This window comes from Haliotis cracherodii, unplaced genomic scaffold (assembly GCF_022045235.1).
Source record: "Haliotis cracherodii isolate W230 unplaced genomic scaffold, xgHalCrac1.p SCAF_12, whole genome shotgun sequence".
Lineage (NCBI taxonomy): Eukaryota > Metazoa > Mollusca > Gastropoda > Lepetellida > Haliotidae > Haliotis > Haliotis cracherodii.
Window position 1 is genome coordinate 26,802,686 of NW_027266267.1, and position 20,760 is coordinate 26,823,445.

Consider the following 20,760-nt stretch of genomic DNA (forward strand, 5'->3'; position numbering starts at 1 on the left):
ATCCTTACGGTTATAATTCAGGGCAAATTTGGTGACATTACAGCTGCCTCTAAGTTATCGAGTTGATGCCAGTCAATCCAGTGATTGAAGTTATGAGTATCGACCCACATGCAATCAACAATGTTTAGACTTTCAATTGCCAAAGGGGGTCGGGTAGCCTAGTGGTTAAAGCGTTCGCTCGTCACGCCGAAGACCCGGGTTCGATTCCCGACATGGGTACAATGTGTGAAGCCCATTTCTGGTGTCCCCCGCCGTGATATTGCTGGAATATTGCTATAAGCGGCGTAAAATCATACTCACTCACACTCCACTGCCAGAGCGTGACCCTTGGGAAGTTGCAGCAGATGGGAGGTCTGAGTGATTGTGTTGTACAACACGTGTCATAACCTCAGCGACATATGTATGGGTATATTTCTCTTCACGCTTTATTGCCCATCGCGGTACAGCCGCATCGAAATGAGAGCATTACAATGCCACAATGACGAGATGGTTCAGTTAGTGAAAGGAGTAGTCTGTATTTTGGCCTTGTTTATGTGGATATCGTGTTACTGAGTTCAAGCAATGATTATAATTGTTTCTTCATAATTAGGGGCACTTAATTATGGAATACATTTTTAGATTATAGAATGACGAAGACTCATATATACACTGAACAGTATTTTTTTTATGTAAATCTAAAGAAATACCGCAATTCATAGGAAAGATTTCGATGTTCATCCCATGATTTATGCATCGAGAGTGGGAGATACACAAGAACTCCAAGGTCTGATAAGTTATGTAAAATGTGTAATAGCCAAGATATGGAGGATAAATATAACTTTTTACTTGTATGTCCATTGTACTCCGTTGTGATTAAAAATATATTCCTGTATATTACTTTAATTATCCAAATATTGTGAAATTCCGACAATCATTAAACAGTCTAGATAAATTAATAATACAAAACTTAGCCATGTATATATTCCACGTACTGTTGTAAAAAAACAAATTTTAAAACAATGCTACATCTCCACGGGGCACTGGGGAATACTTTGTAAACACTGCCACAAGAGCCTGGCTCACATAGTCATCATTAGCATGGAAGCCCACACGATGTAATGTTGTAATTCACTCACTCATACATCATAAACCTGGAAGCCAACACGATGTAATGTTGTAACTAACTCACTGAGTTATCAGGTAGTTTGGTTGACCTTAATGCTATTCAATACAGGTATAACTGACAAGCTGTCATCATATTGCTGACCTCGGCGTTAATCATCGTCCACTCACTCATTCACTTCGGGGTACTAGTGACCAGTATTGAAAAAATATAATCTTAGTTTCTTCGTAAAGCTCTAGTGGTATTGGATACTGAGTGAGTGACCAGTGTAGCATCAGCAACTTTGAAGGGTTCCACGGCCGTAATAAAACTAGCATCATGTTCCAAAATGTGATATTTCAGAAGCACAGAATACGTGCGAATGCAACGTATGTTCAAAACTAACAGTGAATGAGTGAGTTGGGTTTAACGCCGCTTTTTAACATTATTCCAGTCATATCTCGGCGAGTCAGCTTAATGTGGGAGGAAAGCCCAAAGTAATGCAGGTCTCAGACGTTTACCACTTCGGTGAAACCCAAGACCGCGAGTATGGTGCTGACAAACCTAGAAACATAATCGGGGCGAACCGGGATTCGAACCCATAATCATAGGTTTCTGGCATGCCCAAGGGACGCAACTCTGCACAACGAATCTCGGAGCCACAGACGACTGGGCCACCCGTACCCCCTCAACACTAACAGCAACTTGACAACAAACAAAATTATCTCAAATATGATTCAAAGTCTTCGCACAATTTCAAAGACAAAATGTAAAAGATTTTCCTGATTATGCAAAAAAAGGTCTTTCGTTTTTGTGTTATTACTGTTGGTCACAACAGATAATTACTGAGTAAATGTATGAGGACTTACAGAGATCAGTCATAATCATTATGAGTGAGTGAGTCGGTTTTATCGCCGCTTTGAACAGCATTTCTAGTCATATCACGGCGTGTCAGCTTAATGTGGGAGGAAATCCCGAAGTGATGCATGTCACAGACGTTTACGACTTCGGTGAAACCCACGAGCACGGGTATGGTGCTGACAAACCTAGAAACGACTAACCTGGCGAACGGCGAATCAGGGCAAACCTGGATTCGCTCGACCATAACATTGACTATAAAGCAGATATAATGTCAAGCCTTTATCCTCGGCAATAAAAGAGTAGCCTGTTAGTGTGTGTGTGTGTGCGTGCGTGTGTGCGTGCGTGTGTGTGTGTGTGCGTGTGTGTGCGTGTGTGTGTGAATGTGTATCGCGGGGTGAAAGGTGAGCGGCGTGAATCTAGCCTCTTTTTCTTTATTTACAAAGGGTAGTTTTTGTTCAAGAATATAACTGAAAAACATAATTTGCTTCATAAAAATTATTTTGGAAGCAGTGATCTGTTTCTTACATTGGTCGGTCCGAGCGGAGGTAAAATGACTCCAAACATGTATTTTTAAAATTATTTTTTTGTCTATTGTTACATATACAAGGATATAATTGAAACTACATAATCAGCAATCATAACCTTTAGGCGATATATCATAAGTAGGTTAATGTGCAATTGTCTAATTGTCACGGACATCTGTTTTGGTTGCGCCGACCTGCGACCGATGGCTTCGACTGATACAGCTGTTTGTACTCACGCGGCTATTGCTTCCCGAGTTTCAAACAAATTGCGCCCAAAGTTAACAAGTTCAAAGGAAATATCTTTTGGGTTAATTTTCCCTAGTGTGACAAAATTATATTCAACTGAACTATTATTTTCCCAACTCATCTACGTGACCAAAGTAAACAGCTGTAACCAAATCGTCTTGTCAATATTGTCGTCTGTTTCGTTAATGACACGTAGGCGGGGCTCGCGCGTGTGACGTCATCGGGAACTGAAGCAGACGACATTTAGCAAAAACATATCTGCGAAGTCTTTGAAGCCATGGGGTCTGTTTGTATCGGCAAAGTGAAATTTCCGTGTGTGCTTTTGGTTTTGCAAGTGGTGTTTATAGCGCTGTTTGCCATAACCGTGGATTACGATGGCTCGGCTCATGCAACACGTGGACGCAGCCCTGTGTCGAGGGCAAAACATGGAAACAGTTCTCAACCTGCCAGCGAAGCCGTGTCTGAAGGATCACCACATGAACAACCATTGCCGGACTTCTACCCAAGTGAGTCCACAGATATATGAATCAAATAAATAAATTTGTCATTTTTTCCAGATCTATCTAATTCATCACCCATTCAAATAGTATTATGTCATCAAATGAATTAATTGATATATCCATTGTATTTATAGGAAAGACAAAAACCATTCTCGCGTTTGTATCGATGGCCATTTGGGTGTACCCTGCTGAATAATCATCTAGCGTTTTAATAAAATAGATATATGTCGATCCAAGAGATTTATATTATATAAATCAAAATTTGTATTGTGGTTAAGGGAAAATCAGAACTGTAGCCACAGTTGTTGTGTGGCATGTTGATATCTCAACGCTTATCTGATTATTCTTACTTTTATTGAATTCTTTTGCAAGTAAATGAATATGAGTCAATTAATAGAAATTGGGCACATTACAAACTTACCTATAATCTTGACATGACTGTCCCGCACTCAAGATGTAATTTACCGTATATATGATTTAACAAACACGCTTTATCACGAAAGAGCCCGCTCGTGATAACAGTGTCTGGGAAGTGTCACACTTTCACTTAAATAGATTATTTAGACAATAACTTCAACTTTAAAAATGTTTTTAGCAAAATTGTTTACGTAAGCTTAGTGAAGGACACGGTTGCAAGTTTTATGACTCGTACGATACACTAAGCCAGGCTGAGATTTAATTATACAAATATCTTATAATCATACCATGTCCTTTGAGTGTTTGCCATCTGTTGCCCTTCGCACGCTCCATTATAGATATACCTGCAGTGTAGATCTTTATTCTCACAACATCTGCCTGCTCAACTACGCTCACTATTCCTAGTAACCTGCTCATTTTGGACCAGTGGTTTAATTAAAATAACTACGTGTTGATATTGAACGAAAACTACCAGATTTTTATAGGTTTCAGACTAACGTACCAGCAGACACGTCTAACCCGACATATATTTCAAATGTGGTTTCCCCTGGATTTCAAAGTAGTGTTATCAGCTGCTGTCATTTCTTTCCGCTCACATTAATCGTTATTGAGGAACACCTGCATACCACAACGACAGCTTACTGCTGAAGTATACGATAGATTGTTGAATATGGACTGTCCCTCTTGAAAAGCCATGATTTTTAGAGTCAATCCTGAGAAGCCTTGAAAATCATCAAAATAGCTTGATGAAACAAGGACTGGTCGGCTGGGAGTCAGTATACAGTATGTTAAACAAACTGCGGCGTTGTATTTCAGTGCGCTAGCACTATAAATCCAGCCTAGCACACAGACATAAATCATATATCACGGCGGAGGAACACCAGAAATGGTCTAATTCACGCATTGCACCCATGTGGGGATTCAGCCCTGTCCTTCCCCGCGATGGCCGGGAGCTTTCACCCTACCACACTCACCCCCACCCCTCACCCTACAAACTCTGAAAATGAAAACATGCACGCACGCACACGCACGTACGTACACACGCACACCGTCACCTCTTCTCCCATCTGTTACAGAGAACGGTTTGGCTTCTGAAAGTTCCTGAAATAAAACACTGCGTTATAACGGGGCTGGGGTAGATCGGGACGTGCAGCCAACGTTAACTAACCACGTTCACAACTCCCCATGAGAATAACCACAGCTCTTTAAACATCACTCACTTTTACAGGTAGCGCCATTTCACGAATGGCTTGACCAGCCACGTGTCCATATGTCAGCTATGATTGATAGACTTATAAATACAGCTCCATTCTCCCTGCCATATTTGACAGACGGAAGCCAAAATACGCAAACAGCATCATGGACCAAGCTAGACTGGCACATTTTGTCTCCATTTTGAGTATAATATAAGTAATGTCTCGTGTTTACATATACAAAACAATGCAATAAAAATAACGTGCATTCAGTGTCTGATACGATATGTTTGATATGTGAAACATGTAATATATATAAGTGACCAAGGAGACTTGTAATGCATTCGGAACACACTGATGACGATGAAAACATATACCTCGCTTGTTTATTTTGTGTTTGATTTTTTTTCAGCGAAATATATAAGTGCCTCGAGGCTAGAACCAAGGACATAAAGTAACTTAGATCACAGCACTGATAGCCAACGCTCTCAAATGCCCTAAATGATTAAGTGGGTTTGGGTTTTTTTCTCCCTCGGGCAGTGTCAGTTTAATCTCTGTTTACAACCCTTATAGAAACAGGTACATTGTATATATGTATTAATGTGTATTTGTCACGGAAGGCAACATGACATAGTTCTGCTTGTACAGAAATCGGACCGCACGAGCTATGGGTAAAATAAACTCTTAACGCGCCCTGATAAAGGGCATACCATTTAATATTAAGGGGTTGGAAATTTTGGTGGTAATATTTTTAAGTCACGGCCTTTTACCCGTGAAGATCCGGGGTAGAATAGGTCTTCAACAACCCATGCTTGCCATTAAAGGCGACTATGCCTGTCGTAAGAGGCGACTAATGGGATCGGGTGGTCAGGCTCCCTGACCTGGTTGATGCATGTCATCGTATCCCAATTGCGTGGATCGATGCTCATGATGTCAATCAATGGATTGTCTGGTCCAGACTCGATTATTTACAGACCGCCATCTTACAGCTGTTATATTGCTGAGTGCGGGGTAAAAAAATCAATCAATAAAACAAGCAAGCAAACAGGTCCAAGGTCGATTGGCCCGAAGAAACGCATTAGGCCAGGTGATGCTATGAAATATTATGTCAACTCGACTGGTCTCAAGGACTTCGAATACACTGACATTCCATGAAATACAGTGACAACTTTCAAACCCATTTCAAATTATGGCCCAAGCAGAATCAGTTTCTTCCAAATTATCCCACCACTTTTTGGGACTAAGAGTATCAGTTCGACAATCCCTAGGACTTTGAATGTATATAATATTTCACTGTGCATAAATATATATCGCTGTTTTTAATGTCGATCTCCTCGTTAGGTTCGTTTGGATATTGGTGGCGTAGCCTAGTTATCCTGGTGAAATATTCGCTCGTCACACTGAAGCTCCCGGTTCGATACCCCATTGTGTGAAACCCATTCAACTTGCTATGGACGTGGGGGGCACGGGTGGCCCAGTCGTCTAAGGCGCCGCGATTCGCTGTGCAGAGTTGCGTCCCTTGGGCACGCCAGAAACCAATGATTATGGGTTCGAATCCCGGTTCACCCCGATTATGTTTCTAGGTTTGTCAGCACCATACCCATGCTCGTGGGTTTCACCGAGGTGATAAACGTCTGAGACCTGCATCACTTCGGACTTTTCTCCCACATGAAGCTGATACGCCGTGATATAAATGGAACACTGTTAAAAGCGGCGTTAAACCCAACTCACTCACACTCACTCCTTTATAATCATCCTTGAAACGATCGATGTGATCTTTAAACGCACTCTCTTTACCTTAATGTTAATCACTACTTGTATCGTATTGCTGAGACGGGGCCATGCGTAATGTCACATTAGCCCTGACCGAGCATTGCATCACAATAATCGTGTCGGTGGACGATCGAGTATCTGCTCGAGTGGATTTCAAATCATCAACCCACATGTGAAAGCTGTTACCCCAAACTCAAACACTGTAGTCGCAATACTGCAAAAGATCACGCGGCACACCGTATTTTATTGAGATACAATATTTGAGTCTACTTACAGATCAATTAACATCTTGTCTCAGGCAGTCGCGCATTCTGCTTGATGACCTCACAATGAAAAAAACGCTGAGACATATCATGTACTTTGCCTCAGGTGTGAAGGTCGGTATTAACTCTACCCATAAAAGCCTCTCCATAGAACGCGATGACCCGGTTCAGAATAGGTCCGGTTCTCGCTCCACAAAGCTTTCGTATCCCCCGTTCTATAATATAGTATGTGAGTGAGAATGGTCTTACGCCGCTTTGAACAATATTCCAGCAATATCACAGCGGGGGACACCATAAATGGGCTTCACACATTGTACCCATGTCGGGAATCGAACCCAGTGACCTTTCTGACTCGAGTGAAGGCTGCAGGAAGTTCGTCCTGAACACTGGACTACGAATTTGTGTCACTCATAATAGCCGGCGTCACTATGTTGTCAGCCGCACTTCACAAAGAAATGTCTGTTTGCATACTACTGTTGGAAGGAGTCTAAAGGAACCGATCAGGCGAGTTAACATAAACTGGTTTACAATCATTGGTTAACAACCGCATGGAATACAATACAATGAACACAAGACTTATTTTTTCGCGTATAATACGCACTCGTGTGTTATATGCACCCTTAATTATGGGCAATTATATATATCTGTCGTACATAAACATTTCAGGCTGGCAGCATAAACCACGAAATGTATCTTTCAACTGTTTTTTTTCACCAAAATGATATTCTAATAAGAGTCCCCTATTTCTTATTTTGAGAGCGCCCTGGGCGCTTATTACGTCGAACACAGTATATATGATATACAATACTTTGCGCTGTATAAATGTATATATACCATCCGTGATATTCTGTCTAAAACTGCAATGAATGTCTTAAGAGAAAAATTAACAATTCATGAAACAGTAATGTAACTGAGTATGGTAATACAGTGTCCTTAATAGACGACCGTGAAGATTCCGGGGTAGAATAGCTCTTCAGCAACCCATGCTTGCCGTAAAAGGTGACTATGCTTGTCGTAAAAGGCGACTAACGGGATCGGGTGGTCAGGCTCGCTGACTTGTTTGATGCATGTCATCGATCCCAAATGCGTGGATTGATGCTCATGATATTAATCACTGGATTGTCTGGCCCAGACTCGATTATTTACAGACCGCCGTCATATAGCTGGAATATTGCTGAGTGCCGCGTTAAACATAAAAACAACCAACCAACCCAGACGTTAGCGAGAAAAAAATAAGAAAGGAGTCCAACTCAAGTCTAGAATGATTTGGCAAGTCTAAATTGCCTCAGCTCGAGGAAATTAAGGATTGTTCTCGCTCCATTTGGATTTTATTATTTTCATTTTGTAGATATATATTTACTTGATTTCTGGGACTAAATGTCAGTCTAGCCTGTAACTGGCGGTATTAACCTGAGCGCTCTCAAGCTGGCATGGTCTCCGTGAAAGCGCTAAAGGTCAAGGGAGGGTTGTGATGATCTGCTGATTCGCTTTGTCAGCTGTTCTAACCATGGAATTTGCGAAAATTGTGATTATATGGATGGATAGAGTTGTCAGGTGTTGTATACAGAACAGGTAACACGATAGGCGGACGACTGGTAGGGATTAACCGTGCAGAATGACAGGGATTATTCCGGCATTAGACGTCATTACCTTGAGGCATTACTGAGGATGTGGCCCCACAAGGGAATAGATACCCTGTGCCCTGTCCGTAGTAATTTGAAATATCTGTATACCAAGAAGGCAATACCGGCATTTGGGTTTCACCAAAGTGCTAAAAATAAATAATAAATTATCTACGACCGGCGAGACTTTGAAGTCTCCTCCTATCTTGAAATGACAAGTGAAAGCCTTTTAATGCTGAAATCTGCAGTTTGAACCCAACCAAATCACTCATGTAATACCGGCATTACATGAGTGATTTGGTTGGGTTCAAACTGCAGATCGGTCTGCCGGTCGTAGATAATTTATTATTTATTTTTAGCACTTTGGTGAAACCCATTGGACATGTATGTGATATCAATGCATAGCAAATTAACAGCTAACATTACGATACACGATATACTATATATCGATTCACGATACATGTATTCATATGTATCGATTGTCAAACTGTACTCTTTCCGAAGTTTTGCAATAACCGAGTTGATTGTACAAGCTAGCAATACTTAACAGCCCATCCCCCAAAGAGTTCCAAGTCTGTTTGCTTACTACTAGTGGATCGTCAAGATAAGGCTGAAATATTGCCGATGTGACGTAAAGCATTAACTCACTCACTCACTACTAGTGGAAGGCGTCTAAATGTACCAGTGATGCGAGTTAACATAAACTGGAGAACAATCGTTGGTTAACAACCGCATAGAATATGGAGACTTTACGCAAACATGGCGCAAATTAAATATCGCGTTGTGTATCGAAACTCAGGCGGATCATGGAACTCTTAGTTAGGTGTAGGCAAAGCAAAGATCATTATCGAACCACTGAATATGAGATTCGAACATAGGACTAATATATTCATCGTGAGCTAACACATTCTGCGAAATCTTTCATGTTTTTTGTAATGCTTTTTCTTCAGAGTTATGAATCTACTGGTCAGATAGATTTCAGAAACAAAGACAAAGTGGGAGTATTCCAGGCAGAATATGTGTCCCCATCATTGTTGTGTGAGTGAGTGTTTTATTTGTTTGTTTGTTGTTTAACGTCGCACTCAAAAATATTCAAGATATATGACGGCGGTCTGTGAATAATCGAAGATGGACCAGCCAATCCAGTGATTGATATTATGAGTATCGATCTGCGCAATTGAGATACGATGACATGCATCAACCAAGTCAGCAATGCCTGACCACCCGATCCCGTTAATCGCCTCTTACGACAAGCATAGTTGCGTAGCCACTGATTGTCGTCTACACCGACAGAAAGGAAGATAAGGTGGCTACATTGCTTTCAGAACCACCCCATTAATCAACACAGCCATATACTGAAACAGTTATGTTCGCTGTGTCAGTATATAAACAAAACGGCGAGACACAACCATGGGTGATTTACTACATATAGACAAACTGTATCGTCTATCATTTGTAATAGGCTACACACTTCGAGTCCAAAATGGAAAATAATTCGCCAAAAAAGTTTAGATACGACAACATATAAGTGTGCTGACTTATGTTGTAATGTCGCCAGTGAGGAAAGTTATTTGAGGTCACGGTGACCCGGACCCACTTGCCCCCAAACGACTTCAATTTAATGTACGTGACCAGTCATAAGATATTTATAGATATTCAGGAGAGGAGGTGTTGGGGGGGGGGGGGGGGGGGGGGGTCTGGGGCAAGCAGGTATTTACTTTAAAAAAATGTATTTTTGCCCCAGGAAATACTGTAAAGTAGACTTTTGCTTCAGGTCTAACTAAACATTTGTTCGGCGTCTCCTAACAGAGAATAAAGTGTATGTCGTGGAATGCGTCGACAGGTCATTGTGACCTGGCCCTGTAACGTTCAAGCTTGGGATAAAAGAAAGTCGTAAGACAAAACGTAAGACCTGAGACCCCAGATAATTCTATCAGTGTAGACCTGACCTAGTTTGGCATTAATATTTCGAGTTTCTGATAATGTTGATTTCAACGGACAAAACTCTTCATACAAGATTTGGTCATTGTCCTAGCCCTAAGACTTGAAGCGTGATAACAAATGTACCGCCAGACCTGAGGGATTCATTTGACACCGGAGAAAGCGGCGTTAAACCAGACGTACTCACTCACTCACTCACTCACTCACTCATGTGACCCAACATCCCTAAAATATGGAATAAAATGACAACTGGGAATTATTTTTCTTCCTGCATAATCTATTTCTAAAATACATAGAAGCAGGACAACGCGAAGTTACACTTTAGGCATAATTTTGTGTGAACTATTTACTTTCATTGGAGGATTCTTAAAGCATGGTCTTATTTCGTCACAGTTTGCGTGAAAACTGTTTTTCAGTTATCGTAGGTAACTAGGTAGACTAGCTTGGGTAACCATGTTTGTTGTCGATGAAAAAGTCTATACTATGTGGTGTTTCGTTGTGCAAACCAGATCTCCCAGATTAATGACGGCTGACAGAAAATGTGTATCTTCATAAATAAGCCATGCGCACGAACTATCGGCCGTGTGGGAATTTGAGGACTGCCGTAAACATCACTTAAAACGTGCGCTTGTGACATTTCCTAAATAAATTATAAAAAATGGGTGATCATGTCAGATGAATTCAAAACACGTATTTTCCCGATGACCCCGTCCTGATTAACCAATTTCTGGATTACCGAATCATTAATTGTACATACACTGAAACGTCGTTAATCTGGACCCTTTATCCGGAAACCTGGACTTCCGAACGTCTCCTGCTCGGAGCCCTGACAGACCGCCTCCATGATCATGTGGTAGAGCGTCCGCCCGGAGAGTGGAAGGTCCGGGGTTCGATCCCCGGCCGCGTCATAACAAAAAGACGTTTAAAGATGATACTTGTTGTTACCCTGCCTGGCGCTCGGCATTAAGGGACTAAAACTCTGCTCGGAGTCCGTCTACTGTGTGCGAGTGGAGTATTCATGTTAAACAGCGGCATGTTATATCAATGGGTTAGCACTATAAAATCGGCATTAGTCCCGACTAGTACAAGAAGCCACACACGTCGCCATATGTGCAATAATGTTGAACGCGACGTTTATCCCCATTTCACCTCATCTAGAACCCTGACATAAAGACCGACAGATAGATAGACAGACAGATATTTTGTTTGAATCTTACCTCGTTGCAATACACAACATTAAACATTATACCTAAAATACTGCACACATAAAATATAGTAACGATCTGTGATATAGATTGCTGGGCAATATAGGTGAGGTGAGGTGAAATGGGGTTTAAAGTCGCGTCCAAGATTATTGCACTTATATAGCGACGTGCATGCACGTGTTTGTGTATGTGTATGTGTGTGGCTGCTTATACAAGTCCGGACTGATGCCGGTTTATAGTGCCAGCTCACTGAGATACCATGCCGCAGTTTTAACATGAGTACCCCACTCAGACACAGTATACTGACTCCGAGCCGACCAGTCCTTGTTTTAGCCCCTTTATGCCGAGCGCCAGACAGGGTAAGAACATTTAACGTCTTTTGGTATAACGCAGTCGGGGTTCGAACCCCGGACGTTCCGATCTCCGGGCGGACGCTCTACCATTAGACCACGGAGGCGGTCTCTAGGCAAAATAAATTATACACCATGTTTAATAGTGGCTAACATTTTAACACACAAGACATTCGATGATAATTTATTGGATATGGGAATGCTAGTTGTGTTTTAAACTTTACGTTTGCAGTGTTCCGGAAGGCGGAAGGTCGGTGGTTCGATCCACGGCCATTCAGGGGGTGGGGGTGGGGGCGGGGGGTGGGGTGGACAATGTACTGTGTCTGAGTGGGGTATCCATGTTAACGTTGAACCCCACTTCACCACACCTCTTCTTTTGATCCTAGGGGAGATAACTGAGAACACTCTAGGTGACATGAATCTGGGAAAAGTAAGCAAAGTAGATAATAAATAAATCACATTCTTATCTGATCTACTTTTTTGTTTAAACCATGTGTAAACATACGGCTTCAGTGGGTCCGCGTGGCTATGGCTCGGTTGCTCAGTGACTCCAGTTTGTATTCAACCATCGATCCGTTATATTGAAATGATGTGAACCAGACAGTGTAAGAAAATGAACAGTTGTTCATGTTATGGTCCGGTAGCCAAGCGGCGAAAGTGTATGTTCGTCACACTTAACCCTCGGTTTGATTCTCCACATGGTGACTGAAGCTGCTGTATTGCTAACAGCCGCTTAAAATGCAAAAAGTCACCGAAAGATAATAATCAGTTTCGATTATCCCTGAAACAGATCCCACTGGGTTTAGATGGAATGATAGCGGCTAACGGCCGCTTAAAATGCAAAAAGTCACCGAAAGATAAAAACCAGTTTCGATTATCCCCTGAAACAGATTCCACTGGGTGTAAATGGAATGATAGCGGATATGACTAATTCACTGAAAACCAGTGATGAAGGGGCGGTCGAATAGCCCAGTGGTTAAAGCGTTCGCTCGTCACGCCGAAGACCAGGGTCGCGTGTCCCCCGCCGTGATATTGCTGGAATATTGCTAAAAGCAGCGTAAACCCAGACTCACTCACTCACTCAATAAGTGATGACACCAGGTGTTCGCGGGGAATCAAATGTCACGTGGTTCTCGACACATTCCACTACTTGACACATGAAACAAATTTATCATTAATGAGATTTATTTTTGTGCAATGTGTTCTGCGTCCGTGAAGGACTCTCGGTGTTATAACTCATCCCAATCTAACTGAAATCAGACCTTTTACTCTGATACCGTATACCTTTCTGAGCGAAGATCTGAGGACACCTCCAAAGAAGGTCGCATCAAGACGTCGAATCGAAGTGCATGACGTCGAGTGAGCGAAGCATTGAGAGAAGCATATCTGATCCTGTATCTCAAAAACGAATATGATCGGGTACTTAGGACTGCAAATAAATAAAGTCGCGTCATGATTGTATTGTAGATATGCCATACTCCCAGGAGAGCGACATGACATCTACACACAGAAGGGGAAATCGAATAAATACGTGTCCTCTGTGGCAGTTTTCATTTTTACAAATCGATATTTCCGAATCGAGGTGGTAAAAAAATGAAGCCGAATCGTTTGTATAAGCTAACATTTGATTTCGCAAGAACGTGTCCTTCATTTAGATTGGGTGGTTAAAGTTCCCTCGGGGTTCACCTGAAGCAACCTTCCATGGAGGTGTTCTCAGATGTTTTGTTTTGTTTGTTTGTTGTTTAACGCCGCACACAGCAATGTACCAGCTACATGACGACGGTCTGTAAATAATCGAGCCTGAACAAGACAATCTACTGATTGGCATCATGAACATTGATCTACGTAATTAGGATACAATGTCATGCATCAACGAAGTCAGCGAGCCTGACCACCCGATCCCGTTAGTCGCCTTTTGCGGCAAGCATGGGTTGCTGAGGACCCTTTCTAACCCGGATCTTCACGGGTCTCCTCAGATGTCTGAAGTTGATCGATCTTGACGAAGAGAGGTATCGTATCGAAATAAAAGATTGAACTCATCTTCACTTATCCAGTATATTTTATATCACCATGCAGATATAATACCCTGGATAATCGAGGATGTAGGAACTGCATCAATTCAAACGTAACAAGCAAGTCCTGTTTTCATGTACAGTGGCCATTTTAAAGTTATTATTTAACAGCATTTTCTGAATAACATGTGTACAGCAACAAACGCAGGCATACTCAGCACAGTCCTCTCAGTAAATAGATGGCACGGGTGGCCCAATCGTCTAGGTGTCGCAATTCGCTGAGCAGAATTGCGTCCCTTGAGCACGGTAGAAATCTAAATTTGACTCGACCTCTAGTAAAATCGGGATTGATTAGGCCCCAAACAGATTTTACTAGCCATCTTTGTCAAATATACTAGGCATTTCTTTCAGTTTATGACTGTTGATTCGAAATATGTTCCTTGGTGTGTCAGGACCATACAGCGCTTGTGGGTTTCACCAAAGTAGTAAATGTCTGACACCTGCATCACACGGGCTTTTCTCACCCATTAAGCTGACACGCTGTGATGTAATGGAATAATGTTCAAAGCAGTGTTAAACCCAATGCGAGTGCATCACAATTGTTATGAAGTTCTTAGTTCCCTGTACAGTGTGTATCACACCCCAGGTTACCTCGAGAACCACACATAACGTCATGGGTTACAGGGTAACTGATATACGTTCGTGTCGACATGTGCCTGAGTGCCTATCACCTCTGTACTTACATTGTACCATACAGGACTTTATATAATTATAGACTCGCCTTCTAATACTTTCAGAATAATGGCCCCGTCGTGATGCCCTTTTAGGTGGTATGTAGATATGATTATCGTCCTGCAACAGCGGCAATAACAGCCCACTGAGCAATCTCTGGATAAATTTGGAAGGTTTCTGTTCGTTAGTACTTACAAATTTGCCCCACAACACTTGAGCCTACCTTGTGTCAGAGGGCATAGTGCGCCAGTCGATTATATCATTGCCAGTGTAGTGGATAAGAGGGTGAGTTGGATGTAACGCATCTTGGAACGGTACTTCAGTTTTGTCACGGTGGCCTGCAGTGATGTAAGCCTTACATATTTGCCAATTTGGTGAAACCCAAGAGTGGAGTGCTGATAAACCTAGAAACATAAACACGGCGAATCGGGATTCGAAACCACGATCATAGGCTCCCGGTGCGCCAAAGGAACGCAATTCTGAACAGCGTATAGTAGCACCTAAGACGATTGGGCCACCAGCGCATCCGCTGCAGTGGATGGCGATTTAATAATGATGCCAACGTACTATTACTAACTGTCAGCTTTGCTCAACCCAAACAGTGACCTACCTACTAAGTCAACCTAGCTTTGCTCAACTCGAACAGTGACCTACCTACTAAGTCAACATAGCTTTGCTCAACTCAAACAGTGACCTACCTACTGTCAACCTAGCTTTGCTCAACTCAAACAGTGACCTACCTACTAAGTCAACCTTTAATGAGTGGCGGCAGTGCTAACGAAAAACAGTGGTAAATGAATTAGAGAATAACCTAATGGATGCCCCCCCCCCCCCCCCCCCCCCCCCCACACACACACACAGTGACACACTGACACACACACCGACACAAATTTTAGTCCGCCGTGATATAATTCGATCAAAATATCTTCCTTCAGCATGAACAACTCACACACACACACACCATCGACGCCGTGATATAACTGTCAAAGTGTTCAAAGCAGCGTTAAACGAAAACTCACTCAGCCACACACCCATCGCGTCCTGTTTCATACAGCTAAACTCACCAGCGCATTCCTTGCAGTCAGACTTCTATCAAAATTTCGTTTGTTTGTATACCGATACCTGATATTTACGTGTAAGCACAGTGGTAATTAACTTACAACCAACACACCAGCCAGCCACTCTATATGTCAGCCGTTTCTGCATGACTTCTCCTGCACAGACAAGATCCTGTTTCGTCAGTGTATCATATGGACTCACTCTGCAGTGCACACTACTGTCAAGCGTGACCCAATCTGTAGGTGTGCATAAGGTATATTTACACAGCACAGTCAATATCACCTGTCATTCAATGCGTCTGTAATTAAGACTAAACGACACATGGTCCACTGCTTGTCAACATCAACGTGTGTATCTACAGCTGTAGGTGTAAGCGCAGCATGAAAACAACATAAGATCAACTATTCTTTTCTGCGAAAGAGGTAAAGATAGAATTCAATGTTTTCAAAGCATTATGATGTTGAAATCACTGAGGAGCGAACGAAACTATACCTCTGAGTTGGGTTCATCACATGTTTGAATCCCAATTGAAAATAGCAATAGTATATTAGATAAAAGAAAAAAAACTCGAAGAATACTTCTTAATGATTTATCTAAAAAATATATCATTTTATTTGAAACTTTTACAATTTACAAAAATAAGTTCTCATTATACACAACTCCTGATGAATATTCTAGACATCTCCAAAAGAATAAATTCAGCTTTCAAACACAAATTTCAAACATGGGGATCAAGTTCATTTCTTAGTCTCGCCTTCATTGAACCGATATATTTTTACACAAAGTTGCCCAGCTACAGATTACCTTTTACAGGAATGAGTTATGGTTAAATAGACATAATCAAATTTAATTTAATTAAATTAAATTTAACAACAGTCTTTTAAAATGTTCAAGTACATGAACAAACTAACTCGGAATACAGTTTTTTATGACTGTGAAAAGAAAAAAAGGTGTCAGTGACAGTATTGTCCAAATTCATGAATCTCAATTGTTACAGGGTCTGTCGTCTCCAGTAACGACCGCGTTCCACAAATCGCTAAGGCGATTATCACCCCCATTCTTTAACATTGGCTTGCGATTGTCGTTGCGAGAAGATCGCTTTATGGAACGGTACCCTGGCCTTAATGCCGACTTAATGGATCGGAAACCTTGTTAGAAAAATGGAGGTCTTCGAAAACATTCATGCACACCACACAATCTGAGCCCAAACTGCCCTCTGGATCATTTAGGGTCACTTACCTTCGCCTAGCTCATTGCCCGCTAAAGGTGGAACTCTTTTATCGTCGATGACCTTTGCTGATCAAACAATGCAATTAGGGACCAGCCATTTATTTGATATAGTATTTGGAAATATGAAAAGAGAGATATCGGTTTCTGGACGCCAAGAGTCGAACATTAATTTTCACCTCAAACAGCGGATTTTTTTACAAATATATAATTATATTCAAAGTATATTTAAAGTATATTCCTGGAATTAACTTATATCAAATGTGTTGAATATCTGCCCTCAGTACATGTACCACGTGCATGGGTAGTATCAACGATAATCAACGATTTCAGGATTCTGGCAGAGTAATGGTGACATATAGGCACAGTAATTTGCGGCGCCTCTGACGACTTTCCACACGTACACAGTGTTACCCGTAACTCCTATACCTTATCACAGATTTACGAGAGTCGTAACGCTACGTCTATGGTAACTTGTATACTTGAACACAAACTTACGATATTCATCCGTAGCGCTACGTCTATTGTAACTCGTATACATACTTTAACACAGACAAACGATAGTCGTACGTAGCGCTAAGTCTATGATAACTCGTATTCTTTAGCACAGACTTACGCTTGTCGTACGTAGCGCTACGTATATAGTAACTCGTATAATTAACACAGACTTACGATAGTCGTACGTAGGGCTACGTCTATCGTAACTCCTATACTTAAACACAGACTTACGATAGTCGTACGTAGCGCTATGTTTGTAGTAACTCGTACACATTAACACAGACTTACGATAGTCGTACGTAGCGCTATGTTTGTAGTAACTCGTACACATTAACACAGACTTACGATAGTCGTACGTAGGGCTACGTCTGTGGTAAGTCCTATACTTTAACACAGACCTACGATAGTCGTACGTCTATGATGACTTATGAGGCTATGACGGCTCTGTTAACCAGGCCCCTGGGGCCGCGCGGCTGTTTACTGTTCTCATCGTGTGCTTCAGTGTCAGTGGTCACGGGGAAAGTCACAGGTTAAACCACTGACATCGACGCCGGTTCGGTTTACCCCATGCGTGTCACAAACTCATGTCCAAAATGAAACCCAACCTTACAGTAATGTAGACCCGGAGTACTTGAGGACATGGGTTGAAGGTCTGTGTGGTAAAATTATGTTGACAGTTGTGTCTTCATTGGTTGACATTTGACAAACAAACGATAGAGCATCAAGCAAAGCTACTTATGTTTGTCTGCAGGAATTATGGCCCCAGTCAAGTGTGCTAGTGATTTATTTTGGGCGCCGCCTTGAGCGTTTGTTCATTTATCATACGCGTCAGCCCAAAGAACAATGGGTGCAGAGTTTCATCCCTTGGCTGTGCCAACCGCTGCTCATCGGTAATAGCCTTGATTAGGTTCCTCGATTCTGGATTAGAGCATGTGCTTTCCTTCACCAGCTACTGTTTAAAGTGGTGTTAAACCCAGTTCACACATTCTGTATCTATACGTTGGAACGAACACACTGCCTGGACTTAAGACAATGTCTGTGTGTAATACGTATGGCAACGGTTCCCTGCCAGACTGATTTACAGCATAATATATGACCTTATAGACAAACAAGGTAGGAACGACTCAATGCAAACCCGTAAGTTAGCCGAAAGTAGTTCTTGTTGATACCGCAAGGCTATATTGTTCTACAGACTGGGCATCAATCGCGCCACTTACCACCAGATCCAGCCTATGGGAACAATACGCGCCATGCAGCCTCTTCTTTCATTACCCATTATTCCGTGACGCTACAAGATTGACAAGGTTGAGCCCTGTTCCATTCAACGACAGGTCCACGACGTGGACCGTCAGACGGAGGCGATGGGGCACCTGAAACTCACACTCTCAAGTTGATCTCTTCTCCTTCACACGATTTATCCTTTACGACATGACCTGTCACATAATGTAAAGAGATTTATGGCAATTATTTCACCAGATCGGCTCTGGGATATAGATAAACTATCATTTGATCTGTGACCTACATTCTTGGCTTGGATGACCTTGACCTTGATCTTATGTATGATCTTGTCCGACAATACTGCATTATGTGCTGCAAAACCAGCGTACCAAACTATAAATATGCCTACGTGTCGTGATGTTATCCCAGTTAATGTCATTCGATTTGTACCTAATGTCACTATATTATACTAGAGAATAGGGCTCAAAAGCAGCAATTTAAGGCATAACCGGAGAATATGTCTCAGTTTGTTAGATAACGACAAGCTTCATCAGCGTATATGACTCAAAATGTTCTGTGCGGAAGCGAGACTATACCATGACTCAACATGATGCATAATATCCCGATACTATATTTGTTATCCAGTTAATGGCATTATATTTGTACCTAATGGCACGAAGCGTTATCTGAAAACATGCCTCAAAATGTGCCGTCATTGGGCAATACTATACCAGGGGCCACCTGCACAACTTAGCGCTAAGATGATCGTAATTCCCATACTTTTACATAGGCTTACAATAGTCGTAGCGCTAAGATCGCTTTGTGCAAGTGGGCCCAGGAAATATAACCCATTATGTTTCGTAATGGTAATATAAATATATATTGCAGTGACATGATGCTATACCACCAAATGTACTTCAATATGTGCAACATCGATAGGATGTTATACCAGATTATATACAGTCGAACCTCGTTGTGTCGAACTTGGATGTGTCGAATTCCCAGTTGTCTCAAACTCATTTGGGAGTCCCAAGCATCCAAATTTATCATAAGATTCCCCTGAACTTTGTTCCAGGTCCCCACGAGTTCGACACAACGGTGTTCGACTGTTCGACTGTACGTACAGCAGGGACGTGATGCCTAAAGATGCTATTCAGAATATAATTCAAGAAGTACCGCGGTGACGCGGTGTTATACCACAAAATATACTTCAGTATGTACCACAGTGATATGAAGTATACCAGAGAATATACTTATGGATGTAGCGCAGTGATATGAGGTAAACCAGAGTACATTCTTCAGTATATGCCGCAATGACAGTATGCTATACCACAGAATATACTTCAGTATATACCGCAATGATATGAGGTATACCACAGAATATACGTCAGTACATACCTCGTTGAAATGATGTTATACCACAGAATAAACTGCAATATACATATTGCAGTGATATGAGGTATACCAGAGAATAAACGTCAGGACATAACGCAGTGACATGATGTTATACCACAGAATATACTGCACAATGTACTGCAGTGATGCGATGTATACCAGAGAATATTCTTCAGTATTTACCGCAATGACAGGATGCTATACCACAGGCTATACTGCACTATGTACTGCAGTGATGCGATGTATACCAGAGAATATTCTTCAGTATTTACCGCAATGACAGGATGCTATACCACAGAATATACTTTAGTATGTACCGCAGTGATGGGTTGTGTTTGCATCCGCTAGTTATTACGTAATGATTATACGCATTGACTGAACTCAGTAACACCATAGCCATGTCAAACAAGGCCAACATACACTATCGTTTTGAATAATTAAAACACATCGACATAATAGCAGTGCTCTTTATCCTGATGGGCAATAAAACGTGAAGCGAAATATATCCTCACACATGTCGCTGAGGTTAAACACATGTTGTTTGTGCAACACAATGACACAGACACCACGACTCCTGTAGATTCCGGAGGCCACACTCGGGTATTTGAAACTTAATCGAAACTAGGATACAGGTGTTCGGTAC

General features: G+C 41.8%; 1 protein-coding gene across 1 annotated transcript in view; it reads left to right on the forward strand.

The window, feature by feature from the left end:
* The first annotated feature begins 2,940 nt into the window (after positions 1–2,940).
* LOC139458299 (ammonium transporter Rh type A-like) overlaps positions 2,941–20,760 on the forward strand; it is a 32,495-nt gene continuing 14,675 nt past the window's right edge. Inside the window, exon 1 of the mRNA XM_071239688.1 lies at positions 2,941–3,218. Within this exon, the coding sequence (XP_071095789.1) occupies positions 2,990–3,218 (229 nt within the window). The 5' untranslated portion in view covers positions 2,941–2,989. The remainder of the gene's footprint in view (positions 3,219–20,760) is intronic.